Source organism: Trichoderma camerunense, assembly GCF_050948025.1.
Source record: "Trichoderma camerunense strain CBS 138272 chromosome Unknown V8C40scaffold_1, whole genome shotgun sequence".
NCBI classification, from domain to species: Eukaryota; Fungi; Ascomycota; class Sordariomycetes; order Hypocreales; family Hypocreaceae; genus Trichoderma; species Trichoderma camerunense.
The window spans coordinates 898,018-914,797 of record NW_028145369.1 but is presented as its reverse complement, the minus strand read 5'-3'; the positions used below and the strand labels follow the sequence as shown (position 1 = coordinate 914,797).

The 16,780-nt window shown below is 49.1% G+C and overlaps 7 protein-coding genes and 1 non-coding gene across 8 annotated transcripts; 3 read left to right on the top strand and 5 right to left on the bottom strand.

Annotated features, from left to right (window-relative positions):
* The first annotated feature begins 601 nt into the window (after window positions 1-601).
* On the top strand, window positions 602-1,301 carry V8C40DRAFT_229432 (uncharacterized protein). The gene has a single exon (XM_083212473.1). The coding sequence runs from the start codon at window positions 926-928 to the stop codon at window positions 1,145-1,147; it is 222 nt and encodes a 73-aa protein (XP_083078876.1). The 5' UTR covers window positions 602-925; the 3' UTR covers window positions 1,148-1,301.
* V8C40DRAFT_229430 (MARVEL domain-containing protein) lies at window positions 1,171-2,569 on the bottom strand. Its single transcript, XM_083212472.1, has 2 exons — window positions 1,928-2,569; window positions 1,171-1,863 (listed from the first exon to the last, which is right to left on the bottom strand). The coding sequence occupies exons 1-2, from the start codon at window positions 2,004-2,006 to the stop codon at window positions 1,487-1,489; spliced, it is 456 nt and encodes a 151-aa protein (XP_083078875.1). The 5' UTR covers window positions 2,007-2,569; the 3' UTR covers window positions 1,171-1,486.
* A 1,135-nt stretch (window positions 2,570-3,704) lies between these two features.
* V8C40DRAFT_t1 lies at window positions 3,705-3,776 on the bottom strand. Its single transcript has one exon. It is a non-coding gene; the product is annotated as a tRNA-Arg (tRNA).
* A 765-nt stretch (window positions 3,777-4,541) lies between these two features.
* Window positions 4,542-6,844, top strand: V8C40DRAFT_6304 (fungal specific transcription factor domain-containing protein). The gene is made up of 4 exons (XM_083223213.1): window positions 4,542-4,851; window positions 4,916-6,082; window positions 6,164-6,498; window positions 6,567-6,844. The coding sequence occupies exons 1-4, from the start codon at window positions 4,718-4,720 to the stop codon at window positions 6,686-6,688; spliced, it is 1,758 nt and encodes a 585-aa protein (XP_083078874.1). The 5' UTR covers window positions 4,542-4,717; the 3' UTR covers window positions 6,689-6,844.
* A 440-nt stretch (window positions 6,845-7,284) lies between these two features.
* On the top strand, window positions 7,285-8,175 carry V8C40DRAFT_260232 (aromatic alcohol reductase; the record flags this gene model as incomplete). Its single annotated transcript, XM_083219113.1, has 1 exon — window positions 7,285-8,175. One exon carries the CDS (start codon window positions 7,285-7,287, stop codon window positions 8,173-8,175), a length of 891 nt encoding a protein of 296 aa, XP_083078873.1.
* Window positions 8,176-8,245: 70 nt separating this feature from the next.
* Window positions 8,246-9,947, bottom strand: V8C40DRAFT_279150 (uncharacterized protein). The gene is made up of 2 exons (XM_083221176.1): window positions 9,651-9,947; window positions 8,246-9,588 (listed from the first exon to the last, which is right to left on the bottom strand). The coding sequence occupies exons 1-2, from the start codon at window positions 9,856-9,858 to the stop codon at window positions 8,420-8,422; spliced, it is 1,377 nt and encodes a 458-aa protein (XP_083078872.1). The 5' UTR covers window positions 9,859-9,947; the 3' UTR covers window positions 8,246-8,419.
* Window positions 9,948-11,842: 1,895 nt separating this feature from the next.
* V8C40DRAFT_229418 (tryptophan synthase beta subunit-like PLP-dependent enzyme) lies at window positions 11,843-14,363 on the bottom strand. Its single transcript, XM_083212471.1, has 10 exons — window positions 14,167-14,363; window positions 14,021-14,107; window positions 13,714-13,927; window positions 13,589-13,660; window positions 13,496-13,536; window positions 13,279-13,443; window positions 12,970-13,225; window positions 12,894-12,906; window positions 12,636-12,799; window positions 11,843-12,582 (listed from the first exon to the last, which is right to left on the bottom strand). The coding sequence occupies exons 1-10, from the start codon at window positions 14,239-14,241 to the stop codon at window positions 12,068-12,070; spliced, it is 1,602 nt and encodes a 533-aa protein (XP_083078871.1). The 5' UTR covers window positions 14,242-14,363; the 3' UTR covers window positions 11,843-12,067.
* A 300-nt stretch (window positions 14,364-14,663) lies between these two features.
* On the bottom strand, window positions 14,664-16,727 carry V8C40DRAFT_6213 (Zn(II)2Cys6 transcription factor). Its single transcript, XM_083223206.1, has 4 exons — window positions 16,392-16,727; window positions 15,785-16,330; window positions 15,436-15,731; window positions 14,664-15,370 (listed from the first exon to the last, which is right to left on the bottom strand). Exons 1-4 carry the CDS (start codon window positions 16,461-16,463, stop codon window positions 14,692-14,694), a joined length of 1,593 nt encoding a protein of 530 aa, XP_083078870.1. The 5' UTR covers window positions 16,464-16,727; the 3' UTR covers window positions 14,664-14,691.
* Window positions 16,728-16,780: the final 53 nt, after the last annotated feature.

The following is a 16,780-nucleotide window of genomic DNA, read 5'->3' as shown; positions in this document are numbered from 1 at the left end:
GCAACACAAGAAAAGAAAGAAGGAAAAAAGGAAGATCTCGCAAAAAAACGTGGCAATGTGCCTCCACGCTTTTATTATTCTACCTAGTCTAGTACCTGAATCCCAACCCGTGCATATGCGCGTCAACGGAATATGAGGTGGTTGGGAAGAAGCCAAAAAGATGGTTGTATGTATCTCGGGGGTGTGGCGGGGAAATTGAACAAAAGAAGAGAGAGAAAAAGGCCCTTTTGCGCGGGATTTTCTGAATATTGGCTACTAGGCAAATCAATACTTGGCAATATGAAGCTAAACCCAGCTCTTAAGGAGGGGGAGGGCACGGCTAAACTCGAAGTCAAAGAAAAAAGATGGATGGATGTTGCGCAATCAATGAAGCTGTAAGACAACCAAGCATGCAGCAGCAAAAGCAGGGGAAAAGCTGTCGTTGGTGGTGGGGGCAACCAACCGAAAAATGTGGCTGGGCTGAAAGTGCTTCTGCCAGGGGTTCCTTTTCTCTCTTAAGAAGAAGAAAAAACGTGGATTGAGTGGCTGGTAACCAGAGCAGCGAAAAAAAAACCCCCCAGCCACTCGAAATATGCGCGTAAACAAGGCAATAGTTCCCGCAAGCTAATGAGAGCCAAAGTTGCGGCAACGGCGTATTAGTTTTGGCGACGCCGCAAACTCTATGCGAAGAGTAGACATGAGATGAAACGAGGAACTGCAAGTTGACCCAGAATCTGTCACTGATGGGGATCTCCTCTGCAGAAGGCTCCCCATTCCATCGGCCGGCCCCATCTATTCTATTCAGACCCAAGCAAGGCCACTTATACAAGGCATTGATCATGCAAAGTTGGGCACACCGCCTGCCACGTGTTTGGCTGTCAATGCTGGTGCATCTCGTAAGCCCTCATTGCTGGCAACTTGAAATCACAGGGGGTAATGCCAAACAATGAAATGCCACCTTGTCCCGCTTGTTGGACGTGTCTCTTTTCTCTTTGTCAACGCCTTTGTTGCCGTCACTCCGCTTGTGGGCCAAGACAACTTGTGGGGTCGGCACTCAGCAATCGCACAGACTGTAAATTCCCGGATGCAGGATTCTGCTCTCGTGGGTAGGGCAGCATATCGTCAGTGTTTACGATGCGAACCACAAGGATGCAGGGATGGACAATGACAATGAATGCTATGCTATGCTGTATCGGATACTTCATCATTGAAACAGTCACAGTTGGATCAAAAACATGATTGGAGACTCATATATTCATACTGTCGCTCTTTTTCGCCTTTTGCTGGCTTAATCAATAGGCAGGTAGTGACATAAAATTCCGTAGCAAACCGTTGGACAAAAAAGAAATCCTCATAAAGGTGTATTAGGGTATCATCACTCCAGTTCCAAGCATTCAGCATCTTCGCATCGCATCGCATCGCATCATTGCCTCATCTCATCGACATCCATCGTCCCCTTCTTCCTCTTCTCCACCCCACCTGTTCCTATCGAGAAGGCTCAAAACTTCTAGACATTTGAGGGAGTCGTCTTGTCGGCACGTGCGTGGCCCCTCAAAGTAGTCAAGCCCTCGAGAATCGTGAGACCCAGGAATCCTGCCCACAAGAAGAATCCGAAGGCGACTCCCGCCTGCGAGGTCTGACAGAAAGTGTTTCCGTGGCACGCGGGGACTCCAATAAAGGCAGCCATGGCGATCGCACCGGCAAACCAGAAAATCGTCGTAATGACCAAGAGGACAAACGCTACAAGAGCATGGTAGAAGCGTGCAAGGTAAAGTGGCGTGACGGCCAGGTAGACGAGGATCAGCAAGCTCCAGATTGAGTTGAATAGCATAAACGCATAGGTAGCGGGAGACGAATAGCCAAAGCCAGAAGTGACATTAACAACTACAGGGTGCAATGTTAGTAGGGAGACAGTGAGAAATAAACAGGTTTGTCAAGTTCAACTCACGATAGCCTGTGATGCCGAGCTCGATGATGACGAGAATAGCAAGCACGATGTGAATAATGGTAATCATTCCGAGCGCCATGTTGGGCAGTAGTTTGGGCAAGAGGCCTTGTTCCGGTTATAAAAGCGATGACTCTTTTCTGGGATGCCTTCTAATGCTCTAGAGCGCACAACTTTGCAGAGAGCCGCACAAATGTCTGAGGAAACCGATCAAAGGCTGAGGGTGGGAAGAGAGAAGGGTTTTAATAACACCTGAGAAGCTGCCAGAACAAGGAGCTCTCTCACAGGCGAGTGGCGTCGAATTGGATGTTGAAAGCTGCGGAGCTAACTGTGAGGGTGTGTCGGCTAGAGGATGGCGTGTAATGACGGTCCAGTCACTGCAGAGCCCTTGGTGAAGGGGCCAGTTTCGGGCTAGTTGGGCTTGAATGCGTCTTGTCTCGTTTGGAGCGATTGTGACTGTTTCACGTTTACTTGTTGCGAAGGAATAATCACCAGAGTGTCAGAGTCGAGTTTGGCGGGCGAAGAAAGATGAGAAGAGAAGAGTTGAGAATGGATCAATAGAACAGACACGATACGAGCGAGGCACGACAGGATTTAATACTTGTTAGAATACTTGTTTGCAAGGCAACCGACGACTTACACACGATCTAAAGCAGCTGCTACCGTGCAAGTCAATCACAGCAACAAGACAAGACACTTCCATGGAATCGCTGCGTGATGTCATGCGATGTGGCTCGTCACTACGTCACCATGAACCCGGCAGCATTAACAAGAGACCCGGCAAGAACCAACGATGCGAACCGGTTAAGCGCCAGCTGCCCTGTTTCATCCATGCCGCGCCCAGGTATCTCCAAGGTACCAGGCTAATCGCATCGTCTTTTCAGCTCCACTGCAGGCTAGCAGCAAAAACGGCAGATGATCAGACAGTACAGACTTGCACTTTCACACTGATGATGCAAGCAAGCTGCGAATCTAGCTTGGCTGGACCAGGGCTTGCAGGGCCTCTTTCACTGCCCTCAACAAAGAAAAAATTGGACAGAATAGAATGGTGGTCAATTTACACGCCTCCCCTTGATTGGGCCACAGTGGCTGAGCTATGCCATTTTTTTCACAGCCCAAATGGCGTGGCCTGCCTACGTGCTGATGACGGCGCGTAGTGGCTGGTTTAGCTGCAATCCTGCATGGAATGCTACTGAGGATGATGATGACGGTGAGACTTCAATGATATGGAACCCCTCTGATTCCAAAACTTCAGTGACAACCATAAGACAAAGAGAAAAAAGGATGAAATTTTGACCGTGTCGGGAGCTAGTAATGCTGATGCTATTTTCAGATTCCGGCGACGCTCTTTGCGCTTCACATTCCTCCCGCTGAAGCAACGCCTTTGTGCTCATGATTGGCCGGTCTGGCATCAGTTGTAAAACAATCAGTGTAGCCAAGCTACCTAAAATACTGTCCAAGCTACCTAAAATACTGTCCAAGCTAACAGACAGGGGTCAAGACACCAGGAAGGGCGCGCGTATTCGGACTTGCTGATGCGCCATAGGCCAGGAATAATTAACTGCCACACAAGCTGCAGAAAGCAGATGCTCAGCTGCCATGACAGGATCAGGATGCCGGTACTCGCATTGCGGGAGTTACCCTCGCTGTGCTATCCGCGACGAGTTAGAAGCTGGGGCTCGAATCCACTCATCGAACCACCAAAAAATGAAGACAGAAAGAGAGTATCGCTTGTTTCGATTTGATTCGAGATTTTTACAAAAAAAGAAGACATGAAACTCGATCCAGCCAGGGGTCGAACCTGGAACCTCTGCCACCGGAAAGCAACGCGCTGCCATTGCGCCACTAGACCAATTATATGGCTTCGCCCGAGTGCAAACCACTTCTTGAGGCCGGCAGGATATTGGTTCGTTGGCTGAGATTGACTCTCGGATCAATGTTCTTGTTGACCATAGATCTCCTTACGCAACAGATGCTGGTTCCTATATAAGAGACTGGCTAAATGATTGGCCAAAATAATGCCGTTGGACCAAGCTACAGCAGCCTCGGCATTTGCGATGAATGACATGGAAATGTTACAAAGAGCCATATCCGCTGAATGTTCTGGAAGACCGAAGCCTCCTTATGATTGTCCAACTTCACAATGAGTCGTTATCTGAATAAACAACCATAGATGCCAGTCGCGGTCTTCACTTTGCTGTGCGAACCCACGTCCTTCTACAAAAGAATCTCTAGGAGCCCACGGGAAGAAAAATGCGCCGTCTTACATCTCTCGCTATTATGCAGCAGTTGTCACGGACGTCTTCTGACAGCAACCATCAGTAAAGAAGCACTTCGCATGTCTCTTCTGCAGAGTCGGGTTCATTTCATGGCGGAATCAAATACTCTATGTATTTGGACTGACCAAGGAGCTGACTCTGGATTTGTAAGCCAAGTATAGGCTTCTTTACTGAAACATCAAGCAGCTTTTGCAATGTGCTCATCATGCTCAGCTCATCCGCATCCCGGCTTCGAGTCTAGATTACATACTCATGTTGATTATGTGATTTGCATGGCAAGCGAATGGAGCCATCAATTGGCGGCCGACCGCGGCCGCCAACCAACTTGGACCATATCCGCAAAAGTCCGCCCCGTGGCTCCGGTGTCTTAAGTCCGATACAAGTTACAGCTCCGTCAGTGGCCGTCTCAATCAACCGTCCAATCCTTAACACACACTTGCACATATCATTCTAGCAGGCTCATTCTCCGCGTTTTCATGGTTCAACGTTACTGAATTCTCATAGATGTGCAGTTATGAGTTCTAACCTTCCCTCCCCTGAAAGTGCTGAAGGACCCACACGGGACCGGGCAGACAACGTCTGTCTCTCCTGTCGCCGTAAGAAGAAGAAGTGTGACAAGGCGCTACCGAAATGCCTACATTGCCAGCGGTAAGCGACTAAAATCGTTTTCTGATCTTTCGAAAAGGTGGTGGGCCTAGACTCATGCTTCTAGGTTGCGTATACAATGTGTATACGAAGATGCCGCCGATAGCGTGCCAGTAATAGAAGAGTTCCGCCAGCTGAGGAAGAGACTCAAGCTATTTGAGGAGATGCTCGTCCCTGGCGCTTCTAGAGTGCCTAGATCAACCCACTCAGCCGCAGATTCGGACCCTGCCGAGGTAGAAAGTCAGTTGGGACCAATTGAGTATGAAGCCGATTTCATCTCACGCCTGGACGCGCTTGCCTCCAAATTGAATGTTGGTGAAGAGGTCTATCAACTTCTCCAGTCACATCCAGGCGAGATATACAGAGCATTAAGCCTTTATTTTGACAATGTCCACAAATGGATACCCATCATGTCACAAAAGCTATTTTATAGCAAGATGACAGACTTTAGCAAAACGAAACGCCCAGATTTTGCCATTCTCTTGCTGAGCATCCTCTTGTCGATACACTGCCCTGCAACTGGCACGGCACCAGAACCATTGTACAAGGCAACACGGTCCATATTTTGGAGTGTAAACGCAACTATAGATGCATCATTGGAAATGATACAAGCAGGGTTGCTCTTGTCTTGCTACGAATACGGCTTCGGCATGTATAAAGAATGCTACAAAACCATTGGCACATGCGCACGAATGGGTCATTGGATGGACCTGCAAGATGAGAAGCCGCCGTCGGACCATCTTCGATATAGCGATGAATGGATCAGAGTAGCCGAGCGATGCAACGTCTGGTGGGCGTTGGTTATACGCGACAGGTTCGAGCGCCGGTTGATTACCCATAATTCCGATCGAGTCCTAACAGATGCGCTTACATGCAGGTCAACCATGTTGCACGATGCCACGTTCTCCAAGCCGTTTGCAATCAATCAGGCTTCAATGCCACAGCACCTTCCTTTTGAAGCCTTTGATCTTGATCCTTCATACTCTCGCCTTGGTGACGCCGTTCTTACCCAGGATGAAGAGCCTGGTGTATTTGGCTATCAGGCAAAAGCGTGGTGCTTGTTTGACAGGACGGTGTCTTTCCGTCATAGTCTAGAGACCGCTCATGCACCAGAGCATCTAGGAGATGAGAAATATCAGTTGGATATTGAACTTCAGCAACTTATGAGGATACTTGTTGAGCGGTCTGGTGGTGCCATGTGTGGATATTGTGAGCCATCCGCCATAACACTTGTGTAAGTCGCTTGTCTAAACGTCATCGTGGTGGTGAGCAACGAGAAGGGGAAAAAATGAATGCTAACCTGCCCTTGTTAAAGTTCGCTCCTCCTTTTACACAGTCGACACCCACCCCTCACAGCGGACGATCTGTGCAAAGGCGATATTAAAGGTTTCCCACCATCATGTCGCGTGGCCTCTGCATTAGTAATCAAGACAATTGTTCGCATGGTTGTCGATGTGGCGGACACCATTAATAACCATTACCGTAAGATTAATATAATATCGTTTCCGCCGACGTATTGCCACGTCATTTATCGAGCTACCTTGGAGCTGATTTCCTTCCGCGACGACATGGACGAGGCGGAGTGGACTACGGCTCTTGAAACACTCCGAGAGGCTACTTGGAACTATGGCAGGAGATGGCAGGCTGCAGGTAAGTTATCTTCTATAAGTACTGGTATAGAAAGCAACACATGACTAATTATTTACGCTACCTTGTAGCAAAACACCTTGAAGCCGTGGATAATGTGTTATCGGATCTCTTGTCTGATTCGCCATCCACTTTTAACTACTTTCAACCAATTCAAAACGATCCTTGTTTGGTCGCACTACTGTCTAAATAAAACCCATCTTGCTCTACTTTGTATTATACAGTTATAAATTTCAAAGAAATATGATAAGACGCGGATAGAAGATGGAAATGAAACAGGATGTATATAATATAATTATACCCTCTTTAGAACCGAACAACAGCTGGGCTTTCTAACTCTAGAATTCCCGTAATCAACAATTATTTGATTATCTATTCAGATTAGTCTCCGCTCTCTTCTAAGATCGATGTCTCCACCAGCGGAGTTGCTAGTCAGCGAATTGGGGTTAAGAACAGCAAACCCAGGCACGAAGCGCGGCCGCCGTCGGCCGCGACGAATCGAAGCAGGGGGGTCAACTTCATTGCAACTTGATGCGGGCACGGCAAGACGAATAGTGACAAAACGACGATTTGATGACTGTTGTAAGTTTTGATTATTGATTGAGACATTTGTAACAAATAATACCTGTCAGTAGCAAGGGGGGCCATGGAGTATCAGTCTATCAGATGTATATAAATGTATCTGTTCTTCTCGTCAAAACAAGAAGTCATTCATCACACTCACAGCTCAACAATACAATCCATTCTTTCAAACTTGTCATAAATCGAATTCGAATATCTTTTATCAAAATGGTTACTGTTGCAATCGCAGGAGGAGGCTCAGCCATTGCCTCCAACATCATCAACGCCATCCTCGCAACCAAAAAGCACCGACTCGTCATCCTCTCCCGCTCTCCACGCCCCGAACTCGAAGCCCAAGGCGCCATCGTCAAAGTCGTCGACTATGATTCCCACGAGCAGCTCACTAACGCTCTCCAAGGCGTCCACACTGTTCTCAGCTGCATCTGGGCTTACGGCCCAGCCGTAGGCACCTTGCAAATCGCTCTGCTAGAGGCAGCCAAGGAAGCCAAGGTAAAGCGCTTCGTGCCATCGGAATGGTCCATTCCCGCATACGACCGAGTTGCCTATTACAAGGCCAAGGAACCCGTCTGGGAGGCAGTGAAGAAGTCAGGATTGGAGTACACGCGCTTCATCAACGGTCTGTGGATGAACGTCTGGGCCCCTGGCGCGCCGCAGGACGAAGAAGTTGCTCGAGCTGGATACAAGGGCCCGCCTTTCTTGCTTGATATCAATAGCGGCAGCATCACCATTCCTGGAGATGGTAACGGCATAATCAGCGTGACGGACATGCGAGACGTCGGCAAGTACGCTGCTGCGGCGCTGGATTTCGAAAAGTGGGATGAGGACAGCGTGATTGTGGGCGACAAGGTTACCATTAACGAACTCGTTGAGAAGATTGAAAAGATTGTGGGAAAGAAGCTCGACAAGTCATACGTCTCGCTGGACGCCATTGATGCGGTGATTGCTGGTAACCCTGATCCGGGGACGCTGATGATCCATGAGTTCTTCAAGATTATTGCTCTAGGAGAGTATGATTTGACGCCTAATGTTAACCAAAGGGTTCCGGAGGTGAAGCCACTCAAGGTTGATGAGTTTTTGGCAACGCATTGGACTGCGTGAAGGGAGTGGATTTGATTAAATAGAAGTTAATCATCTAGATTATGTATAGCACTTGCATTATAGCAGACGCTTTGATATTAGTAAATAAAGACAATTGTTCCAAAATTAAGTGGATTCTTTCAAGTTATAAACCTTGTTTCCTATAAACAAACTACCCTTTTTGCAAATGAAGTACATAACCACCCTTGATCAACGCGATATCCAAACATTTATACAAATATGTATAACAACCTAACCTAGGTATTTACACAACCAAGCAAGCCTTCCACAGAGTCGTCGACTTGTTAAAGAGGGAAGTCTTGTTGGGCTGATCAGTAGCGCCGCCAAATCCTCCAAAGACGTCCAGCTCAGCACTAACATCAACCTCAACACCAACCTCAGCAATGCCAGTGTTGGCACCGCACTGAGCAGTACCAGCAGAAGTAGCCTGGCCAGCAAAATCAGCCTTCAGGACAGGAGCCTGGAGAGCAAGTCCTCCGACGAGACCCTCGCCGAGGAAGGTAGCCGCAAGCTGCAGGGTGAAGACGGGGGCAACCTGGGCTGAGACGGACACCTCGCCGCTCAGGCTGAGGCCAGTGGCCGAGATGGTCGGGTTGATGTTTGCGCCCTGGCCGAGTGTGAAGCCGGAGCCGTCGGGGAGGCTGGCGGTGGCGCCGACGGTGGCCGTGGCAGAGGCGCTGAAGCCGGAGATGGAGGCGTCGGCGACGATGGTGAGCTGGGGGCCAATGTCGACGACATCGGCGATGGAGAAGCCGGCCAGGGGAACCGTGGCGATGGGGATGTTGGTGGACAGAGGAGAGCTGATGCTGCCGCCGGCAGTGACGCTGACCTCGACGGTGGCACCGAGGTTGCCCGAGGTGGTGAGCGAGGCCTCGAAGCCGTTGGACAGCGACAGCGTGATGTCGGCGTTGAGGGTGCCCTGAGTCTTGCAGTTGGAGCACGCAATGGCGAGGTTAACACCATCAATAGTAGTGCTGTAGATGGGCTGCGAGAAGTCGTGGCCAATATCAATGCTCACGTCCTTGCCGATATCCCTAGCAGTGTTTCCCGCAGCGGGCACGCCCGAGATGCGAATGCTGGCATCCTCAGCAAAGTCCCTCCAGGCAGCCTTTGTCGCGGCAAAGAGGGCCGTGTTGGCAGTAGTATCGTATGTGATGGACTCGACGGAGAAGGGCTGGCGGCCCTTGGCTCCAGCGCAGGCCTCGTCGTCGGCAACGTAGATGATGGTGTTGCTGGCGGCCTGGTTGACCCATTTCCACGCAGCCTGGGCGGCCTGCAGGGAAGAGGCGCTGCCAAACTTGATGGTGATGTCTTCGGTGGAGCAGTCGACGGACTGGACGACGTCTTGGAAGTTGGGGGCGCTGAGGAGACGGAAGTTCTTGGAGGCCTGGAGAGTCATGTTTGCCTGGATGCCTGATGAAGAGGGTTAGAACACTGGTTTAGCCGTCATAAGATGGAATCATTTTTATACGAACCTTGGTCATCATGAGTCCAGATGAAGCTGTCCTGGCTTGCCAGAGCCAGATTCGAGCCATCACCGCTGGCGGGGGCAGCAGGAGTCAACAGGATCTTGTTAGCCGCAGGTGAAGCGGCAACATCCTTCTTCATGAGCACCGGGCTCGCAGAAGCAAAGTTGGTCAAGGCCAACAAAAGGCCGGCCGAAGCAGCGCTCTTGACAAACATGATGAAATGGTTTTTTTTTGTCCTTTACAATAGGATATTATACTTTGAGGAAAACGAGGGTGGTTCTAGGCTTGCAAGAAACTCTTAGATCGAATAGACAATCAACCGCTGGCTTGGGAGTCCTATCAACAACACAGAGTGAGGCCATCGTCATTCTATTATACTTCGCGATACGTCAATGGATGGAGACGCCGAGAAAGGCAATCCTAACTCGGCTGCCTTCAATGCCGTGAAAGTAAAGGGTCTTCCCAGGACTGGAGCCGCTGTCAGCAAAGGCCCCCGACTGAAACAACCACCTGCCTTTACGGAACCATCCGAAACCCACGCGCGGACAAGGGGTGCCACACCCCAAACATGCGATGATCCTCGCAAATAGTCCCTTGAGTTCTAGAAAGAAACAGCCAAGCCTTAGGCACTCTACTCACTGACTCTTTTTTCTTGCTTCATTGTCCCTTTTTTTGTTTCAATCTTTTTTTTGTTGTTTTTGGGTTATCGTCGTGCACAGCCTCCCGCGGCATCCCCGTGGAACAAGTCCCCGTACTAGCGTTTCGCCATGATTGTTGTTTACTCGTCTGGCTAAGCTTAATCAGTTAGGTTGCAGATTGCAGCATCGTCTTTCTGAGAAGGTGTATTGCGCCCATGTGGGGAGATGGGAAGAGTGCTAAAATCGGACCAAAGCGGGTTGAATCGTGAAGGGATATCCACCACTCGGTGAAGACACACACACGCAGCACACGCGATGAGTTACTTTTGTTCTGCCTCGCTAGAAACCTTCTTTGTTTGTATTTACTCGGCTGCCTATAAAGATCGATTCGAGGCCCACGTAACATCCGGTACGGACGGCAAACTGGGCCATGGGGGGGGGGGGGGAGAAGAAGAAGAAGAACTTGGACCACCATGCGAAGAACCTCGCGATGATACATACCGGGGGGCCGGGGATGGCACCGACTTGATTGCAACCTTTGTGGAGGTGAGGGATCGCCGCATTGAGGCTCATCAAACTAATCGAGCCGCGCTTGTTTCTTGGCTGAATCGCATGTGAAATCTAGCCTTGTCTCGGCCAAAACTGTTGCACATGCCTATTTTTTATCTCCTTCTGCCTGCATGGCGCCATTTGGATGCCGGATGCCGGCCCCACTTCTGGGGACCCCCCGGCTCCGAGGGCATCCCGGCCATCGGCAATTTAAGAAAATGGCCGTTAGGCGAATAATCGCAATCGATGCAGCGATTTCGCTGATTTCGTGCTAGTATTATCACGAGAAGTGTCGTTTAGGTGCTTATCAAGCGTTGCTTCTGTGCAAATCGTCCGATATGTCGTCCCTATGTAGTGTAAAACTAGAGAGTAATATTCCAGCAAGGTTTCTAAAGTATACGGAGTATCTCCATTACAGACAAGTTGACACCAATATCTAAAATCCAGTATATAATTTATCCATCTAAATTATTGTCGCAAGGTGGGAGAGCCCTACGATATCCTATTCGTGGAAGTACTCCCGTCCTAACTTCACCTGGCACCGAACCATCTCCACCATCCAAGTGACGACATCGGACAGGATATGCCCTCGATACTACTAGCAAGGTTCACTACACAAAGCAATAACAATACACATCATGCATAGATTTGAACAGATAAACGCGCGTTGCTTCCGAAAGAGGTCTACACAATACGAGCCCCCATGCAAGTGCGGAGCCCTCTAGAAGCCATGTAATTGCCAATTGCGGAATGTCAACACAAAATGGCATGTGGGATTCACCGTGTTCTTCTAGAATTGGGTCGGGATGGCCTTGTCGTGTTGGGCTAAAGCGGCCGATTATCCATCTTTAGACTCGAGATTGCAACTCCAGATAGGCCGTGAGTTTACTCGTATTATCTTAGGCTGATTAGCAATATCGACACATTATTGCGCGCCTTTTTTCGAGATGGACTTATAGAATCGAGAAGTTGGAGGATGATATCATGTCCGAATGTTACGCCACAATCATTCAGGCATCTAAGCAGGTTCCCTTGATTATGAAAGATCCCGGTATACTTCCAAAAATGCTACCTAACTTGTATCTCATTCGCCCATTTACGAGCAAAACGTCAAACTGGGCATGGGGTTTCCAACTGCTTCAATGGGCAATAATACTTTTTTTTTTGGCTCCCAATTCAATCTATCCATAATTATATAATGCAATTCAAACTTTTTCGTGTATCCAGCCAACCAGTCTAGTTGCTTTCAGTCTTGAGATCCTCCTCCACCTGAGCCTTGACGACCTCGCGCACCTTTTCCCATGAATTCTCCACAAGCGTCACACGCCTCTCCATTGTAGAGAAAGCCTTGAACTCTTCAGGAAGTACCTGCTCTTCAAAGTTGAACCCAGGCTCCTCACCCAGCGCCGTCGTAACGACACCGGAGAATTTGGCAGGGTGGGCAGTTGAGAGCGAGATGTGGTGTGTTGCCGGTCCGGCGCGAGCAATGGATCTTTCTGATGCCGTGACACCCACAGCCGAGTGAGGATCCAAGACGTACTTGGTCTTCCCGTAGCAGGACTTGATCGTCTCCACAGTCTCCGCATCGCTTACGCGCTCGCTCTCAAAGGTTCGGCGGCCATTTTCCAAGATCTCGTCATGGACCGGCCCGAAGCCCCCAGTCGTTTTCAGGGATTTATACCAGGCGGAGACTTCCTGTCCGGCCTGCTTCCTGTTGAACTCCTCATCCATGCCAACCGTCGCGGCAAAATCTAGAGGCGAGTTAGTTGTGAATGAGGAAACTGGACACGGGACCAAAAAATACCTCTTGCAAGGAACCACATTAGTCTCTCAAAGTTGCTGGAGACCAGGATATCCATGGCTGGGCTCATGGTTTCCTTGCAGTTTTCAGCCTTGGAGCCGTTCTCGTCCTGAACACCACTCTTCTCATATCTGCCAGTCATCCAGAATCGGTGCAAGATATCGTTCCTATGGTGACGGTGGTTAGCAAAAACTCCTCCACCCCCGTGAATAACTTGACCACTAGGTGGCTGTTGCAATCATAGGGTTCCTTGCTACTTACTCATTCGTTGCGACTAATTAACGAGTTAGCCATGGTTTCACATATGGAATGGAACTGTGACTAGAACAAAACATACCAACAAGCTTAGCCACGGGAAGACCCATCTGCTTGGCAAAGTATCCTGCCAGAATGTTGCCAAAGTTTCCTGTGGGGGTCACAAATCTGACCTTGTCTCCAACCTGGAAAGAAGAAGACTGTCTGGCAAGCGTAAAGTATGCGTGGAAGTAGTAGACGATTTGAGCCAGGATTCTGGAAAAGTTGATCGAGTTGACAGCACCGAGCTGCAAAGCTTCGTTGGAATCGGGGTCGCCGAACATGGCCTTGACGATGTCCTATATGCCATCATCAGTGAGTAGTCCTCAGATTTTCTCGAGCCTAAACTCACCTGGCAGTCGTCAAAAGTTCCCTCAATAGCAAGGTTGTGAACGTTTGCCTCCTTGCAAGTCGTCATCTGGGCCTCTTGGATGGGGCTGATGCGGCCCTTGGGGTGCAGGATGAAGACTGAGACATCCTTCTTGCCTTTGAGGCCCTCAATAGCGGCAGATCCAGTCTATTTAGGTGTTAGAATATGGTTGTATAATGCGTACAGGGTGAAAACCTACATCACCACTTGTTGCGCCCACAACAGTCAAATGATGCCTCTCTGCTAGCCAGTTAGCATCCAGCTAGAGCTTTTCGACAGATAGAAAGCCCACCTTTTCCGACCTTGCCCTGGTTTTTTCGGACAAGGAAGTATTCAAACAGGTTTCCCAAGAATTGCAAAGCACCTTATAAAGTGTCAGATTGGTGATGTCACCACAGTCGTCCATGTAGAACCCACAGTCTTTGAAGGAATAGCTCGGGCCGTGGAACAGCTCAAGAAGGTATAGGTTGTCTTCTAGGTGAGTCAAGGGAGCTACATTCTCGTCGCGAAAGGTCGAGTAGCTTCGGTCGATGATGGCTTTCAGGTCGTCGGCGGGGATCTCGGATCTCGAAATGTAGAGGCTGAGGATCTCAAAGGCCAGCTCCGCATAAGAGAGGTCTTTCCAGTTGCGCTGCAGCCAGTTTTAGCCATTGGTCCATGCAGATGCAATAAAACGACAGAAGCCATCCATGCGACAAAATGAATTCCAATGCTGCATACGTACCCAGTTCTCAGCAGTGGGAATCTGATGCGGCAAGAAGAGACCTCCGTCAGCGGCGAGTCCCTTGAGGACAACGGTCTCGAAGGAGAGCTGCAAAGAGTCAGCAGGTGGCCACGGGCATCGCCCAGCGAAGAAAAAAGAAGACAAACATCGTAATCGCCGCCTCTGGTCGAGAGATAGACTTGCGACTCGCTGTGAGTCTTGTCCTGTGTGCTATTGGCCATTTTGTCGCAGTTGCACGTTTGTTGTTTGTCTTGGTGATGCCCCTCCGATCTGCAATCTGTGGTGGGTAGGTTTTGAAGTCAGCCGCCGGAGGATAAATCGGCCGGCCGAAACCGGAAAGCCTCTGAACAGTCAGAGGCAAATGCGCTATACACGTGGTAACGCCGCCTGTGCCAAGGACGAATGAGGATCAATCTCCAGTCATTACTGGAGATGTTGACGGCATATTAATAAGAATGTACCAGGGTACGCATTATAAAGGTGAATTACTCTAAAAGTTACCTGTATGCCCTCTCATTGATTGAGTTTGCGCAAAATGCATATACACTCCGTCTATACTACCCCAGCCCTTTTCTGAAGAACAAGCCAAAATTTAAAACAGCCTATATCCTTTAAAAAAAAAATGTAAAAGTAAAATTCAAACAATTAGGTTTGCCAGGTGAAGAAATAAATCATAAGAACTCCTGATCATTAAACGTAAGAACAAGGTCGCTGGCTTGGACAAACTCCGTCGTCGCAGTGGGCATCAGAGGCGCCAGGAGTGTTTCTCCTTGGATTCCTTCAAACACCTCCAGTACATTCTCATCCACATCAGGAGTCTCCTTGAGACCAAATATCTCCCAAACATAGCTCAGCTCTGTTGCGATAGCAGTCGCCACAGCAAACCCACTGCCAATCCTAGATATCAGCTTAGTTATCCAATCCCGCTGCCACTGTGTTCTGGACCTGGCTCCAGCTATTCGCAATGGAAACAAGAACAGCAGCGGCGAGAGGTTAGTTGTGTCGAGAGCCAAGCTAGAGAGCCCAAGTATTGTGTTTGTATGCATTTGGACAGCTTGTTCATCCAGTGTGGGCGGTATGAGACCAAGCTGGTGCCAATGAGTGAGTTCATAGTCGAATATGCCCGACAGGTAGATACTGATGGCGGCAAAGAATATTCTCGAAAGTAGCATACTAGCATCCTTATCATCAGACAAGTAGGTGGCTAATTTAGCTTCAGGTTGCGCATATGATGTATACCAACTGCCGAGAGCTTCCCCAAGAGTAACGGCGTCGGAGCATATGGAGTGAGCTTCTGGAGTAGGTTTCTCATCAGGGCATTCTTCTTGTACTTCAATAAACTTGGCCGTTCTATGACATGGTAAGCAAACGAAGCAACATGAATGCCAATATGCAGCGCTACAAAGTCTACTCACCGAACTCGCAAATTGGATACCATGACCATGATGTCGAGCAAAGAATCCAAGGGATGCCATTCATCTCCGTGCTCACCAGTCCACATCCGCCTAGAAAGATCCATCCATTCAGGCTGTGTGAGAAACGTTGATTCATTCTCCAGGATGGTACGCGATACTTCGAAAATGCGTGCTTGAACGAAGAATTTTCGGCTAGGGCCAGCTCGACACTTGACCGGGCCGCTGGCTTCAAGGGCTTTTGCTGTGCCATGGGTCATGTGCTGCTGCCATCCATCACCAGTTTCGTCATTAATCAACTGACCGGGGTTAGTCTCTTTGTGAATTTGGCAAGAATAAAGTTGATACTCACTTCGAACAGGCCAAGGAATAGTGTTGTCCATAGCACTGTATTATGTAGGCTATCGTCACCTTTCCTTGGGCTATTGATGGAATCGCGTAGCCCTATGATGGACTTTGAGTAGTATTCTAGTGCAGTTGCCAAACATTCATTCCGCGGGGGAACGTCTGAAGCATTCAGCTTGACTGCTTGGATCGCACCGAGCGACAGCATGGCATCCATAAGATATGAGTTGGAATGAAGGCCGGAGAGCTGCTTCACCTCATCGACCAATGAGCGTTCCTTTCCAGTAAAGTTATTCCGGCCAATGAAAACGTCAAAATAGTACAGAAATGGCAGGTTGTTGTCTATAACTCGTGACGGAGAAGAGACGGCGGATCCTCCACTTGTTGAAGGTGTCTGCTTCCGCCTCTCTCTGTTAGGTGACTTGAAGGTTGCTGGAGTCTTTTGCTTCCCTCGATCAACTAGAATAATTCGTGTGTTGTCTTTTTGAGTGGTTCCAACAACGCAAGCAATACGCCGGCGCTCGCAATGGCTGCAAGGCATCTGGCCAGAACACTAACACACACATGTATTAGCATGCATCTGTGAGTTCACGGTAGACTCTTTTACATCTCACCTTGAGGTGGCTGGTTGAACATGCTTGGCAACGGGACCGCTTCTTGCGGCCATCAAAGGGCCCGACAAACATGCTGGCTGGAGGGACGGACGAATACGAGCTGAGAAAAATTGACAACTGTCTCTGATCTCTATGTATACGATGATACAGGGATGTTTGGTCTTATTAATGTATCGGCAAAGGCGTTTGGTGTCTTCAATTGCATGTGCTACCCTTGAGCTAGGCGTTGAGCCTCAGTGTTACAGATAGGGGGGAAGTCGTGATTTGGACTGCACAAAGGGTATTCAGACGCTGATGTGATAACAGTGTATGTTTTGGAAAGATGGCTTGTTTCTCCTGATGTTCGACCCCTTATCCGATCGGATGAGTGCTCAAACGGGTTTGCCAAA

Bases quoted from the DNA above. Each gene is read 5' to 3' on its own strand.
- V8C40DRAFT_229432 (XM_083212473.1), top strand. From the start codon at position 926: ATGAAATGCCACCTTGTCCCGCTTGTTGGACGTGTCTCTTTTCTCTTT.
- V8C40DRAFT_229430 (XM_083212472.1), bottom strand. From the start codon at position 2,006: ATGGCGCTCGGAATGATTACCATTATTCACATCGTGCTTGCTATTCTC. The intron at 1,864-1,927 runs GTGAGTTGAACT...TGCACCCTGTAG, and splicing joins GCTCGGCATCACAGGCTATC to TTGTTAATGTCACTTCTGGC.
- V8C40DRAFT_6304 (XM_083223213.1), top strand. From the start codon at position 4,718: ATGAGTTCTAACCTTCCCTCCCCTGAAAGTGCTGAAGGACCCACACGG. The intron at 4,852-4,915 runs GTAAGCGACTAA...TCATGCTTCTAG, and splicing joins AAATGCCTACATTGCCAGCG to GTTGCGTATACAATGTGTAT. The intron at 6,499-6,566 runs GTAAGTTATCTT...GCTACCTTGTAG, and splicing joins CAGGAGATGGCAGGCTGCAG to CAAAACACCTTGAAGCCGTG.
- V8C40DRAFT_279150 (XM_083221176.1), bottom strand. From the start codon at position 9,858: ATGTTTGTCAAGAGCGCTGCTTCGGCCGGCCTTTTGTTGGCCTTGACC. The intron at 9,589-9,650 runs GTTCGTATAAAA...CCTCTTCATCAG, and splicing joins CTGGACTCATGATGACCAAG to GCATCCAGGCAAACATGACT.
- V8C40DRAFT_229418 (XM_083212471.1), bottom strand. From the start codon at position 14,241: ATGGCCAATAGCACACAGGACAAGACTCACAGCGAGTCGCAAGTCTAT. The intron at 14,108-14,166 runs GTTTGTCTTCTT...GACTCTTTGCAG, and splicing joins CCAGAGGCGGCGATTACGAT to CTCTCCTTCGAGACCGTTGT. The intron at 12,583-12,635 runs GTATTTTTTGGT...ACTCGCCTCTAG, and splicing joins AATGTGGTTCCTTGCAAGAG to ATTTTGCCGCGACGGTTGGC.
- V8C40DRAFT_6213 (XM_083223206.1), bottom strand. From the start codon at position 16,463: ATGTTTGTCGGGCCCTTTGATGGCCGCAAGAAGCGGTCCCGTTGCCAA. The intron at 15,732-15,784 runs GTGAGTATCAAC...AACCCCGGTCAG, and splicing joins TATTCCTTGGCCTGTTCGAA to TTGATTAATGACGAAACTGG. The intron at 15,371-15,435 runs GTGAGTAGACTT...ACCATGTCATAG, and splicing joins GTATCCAATTTGCGAGTTCG to AACGGCCAAGTTTATTGAAG.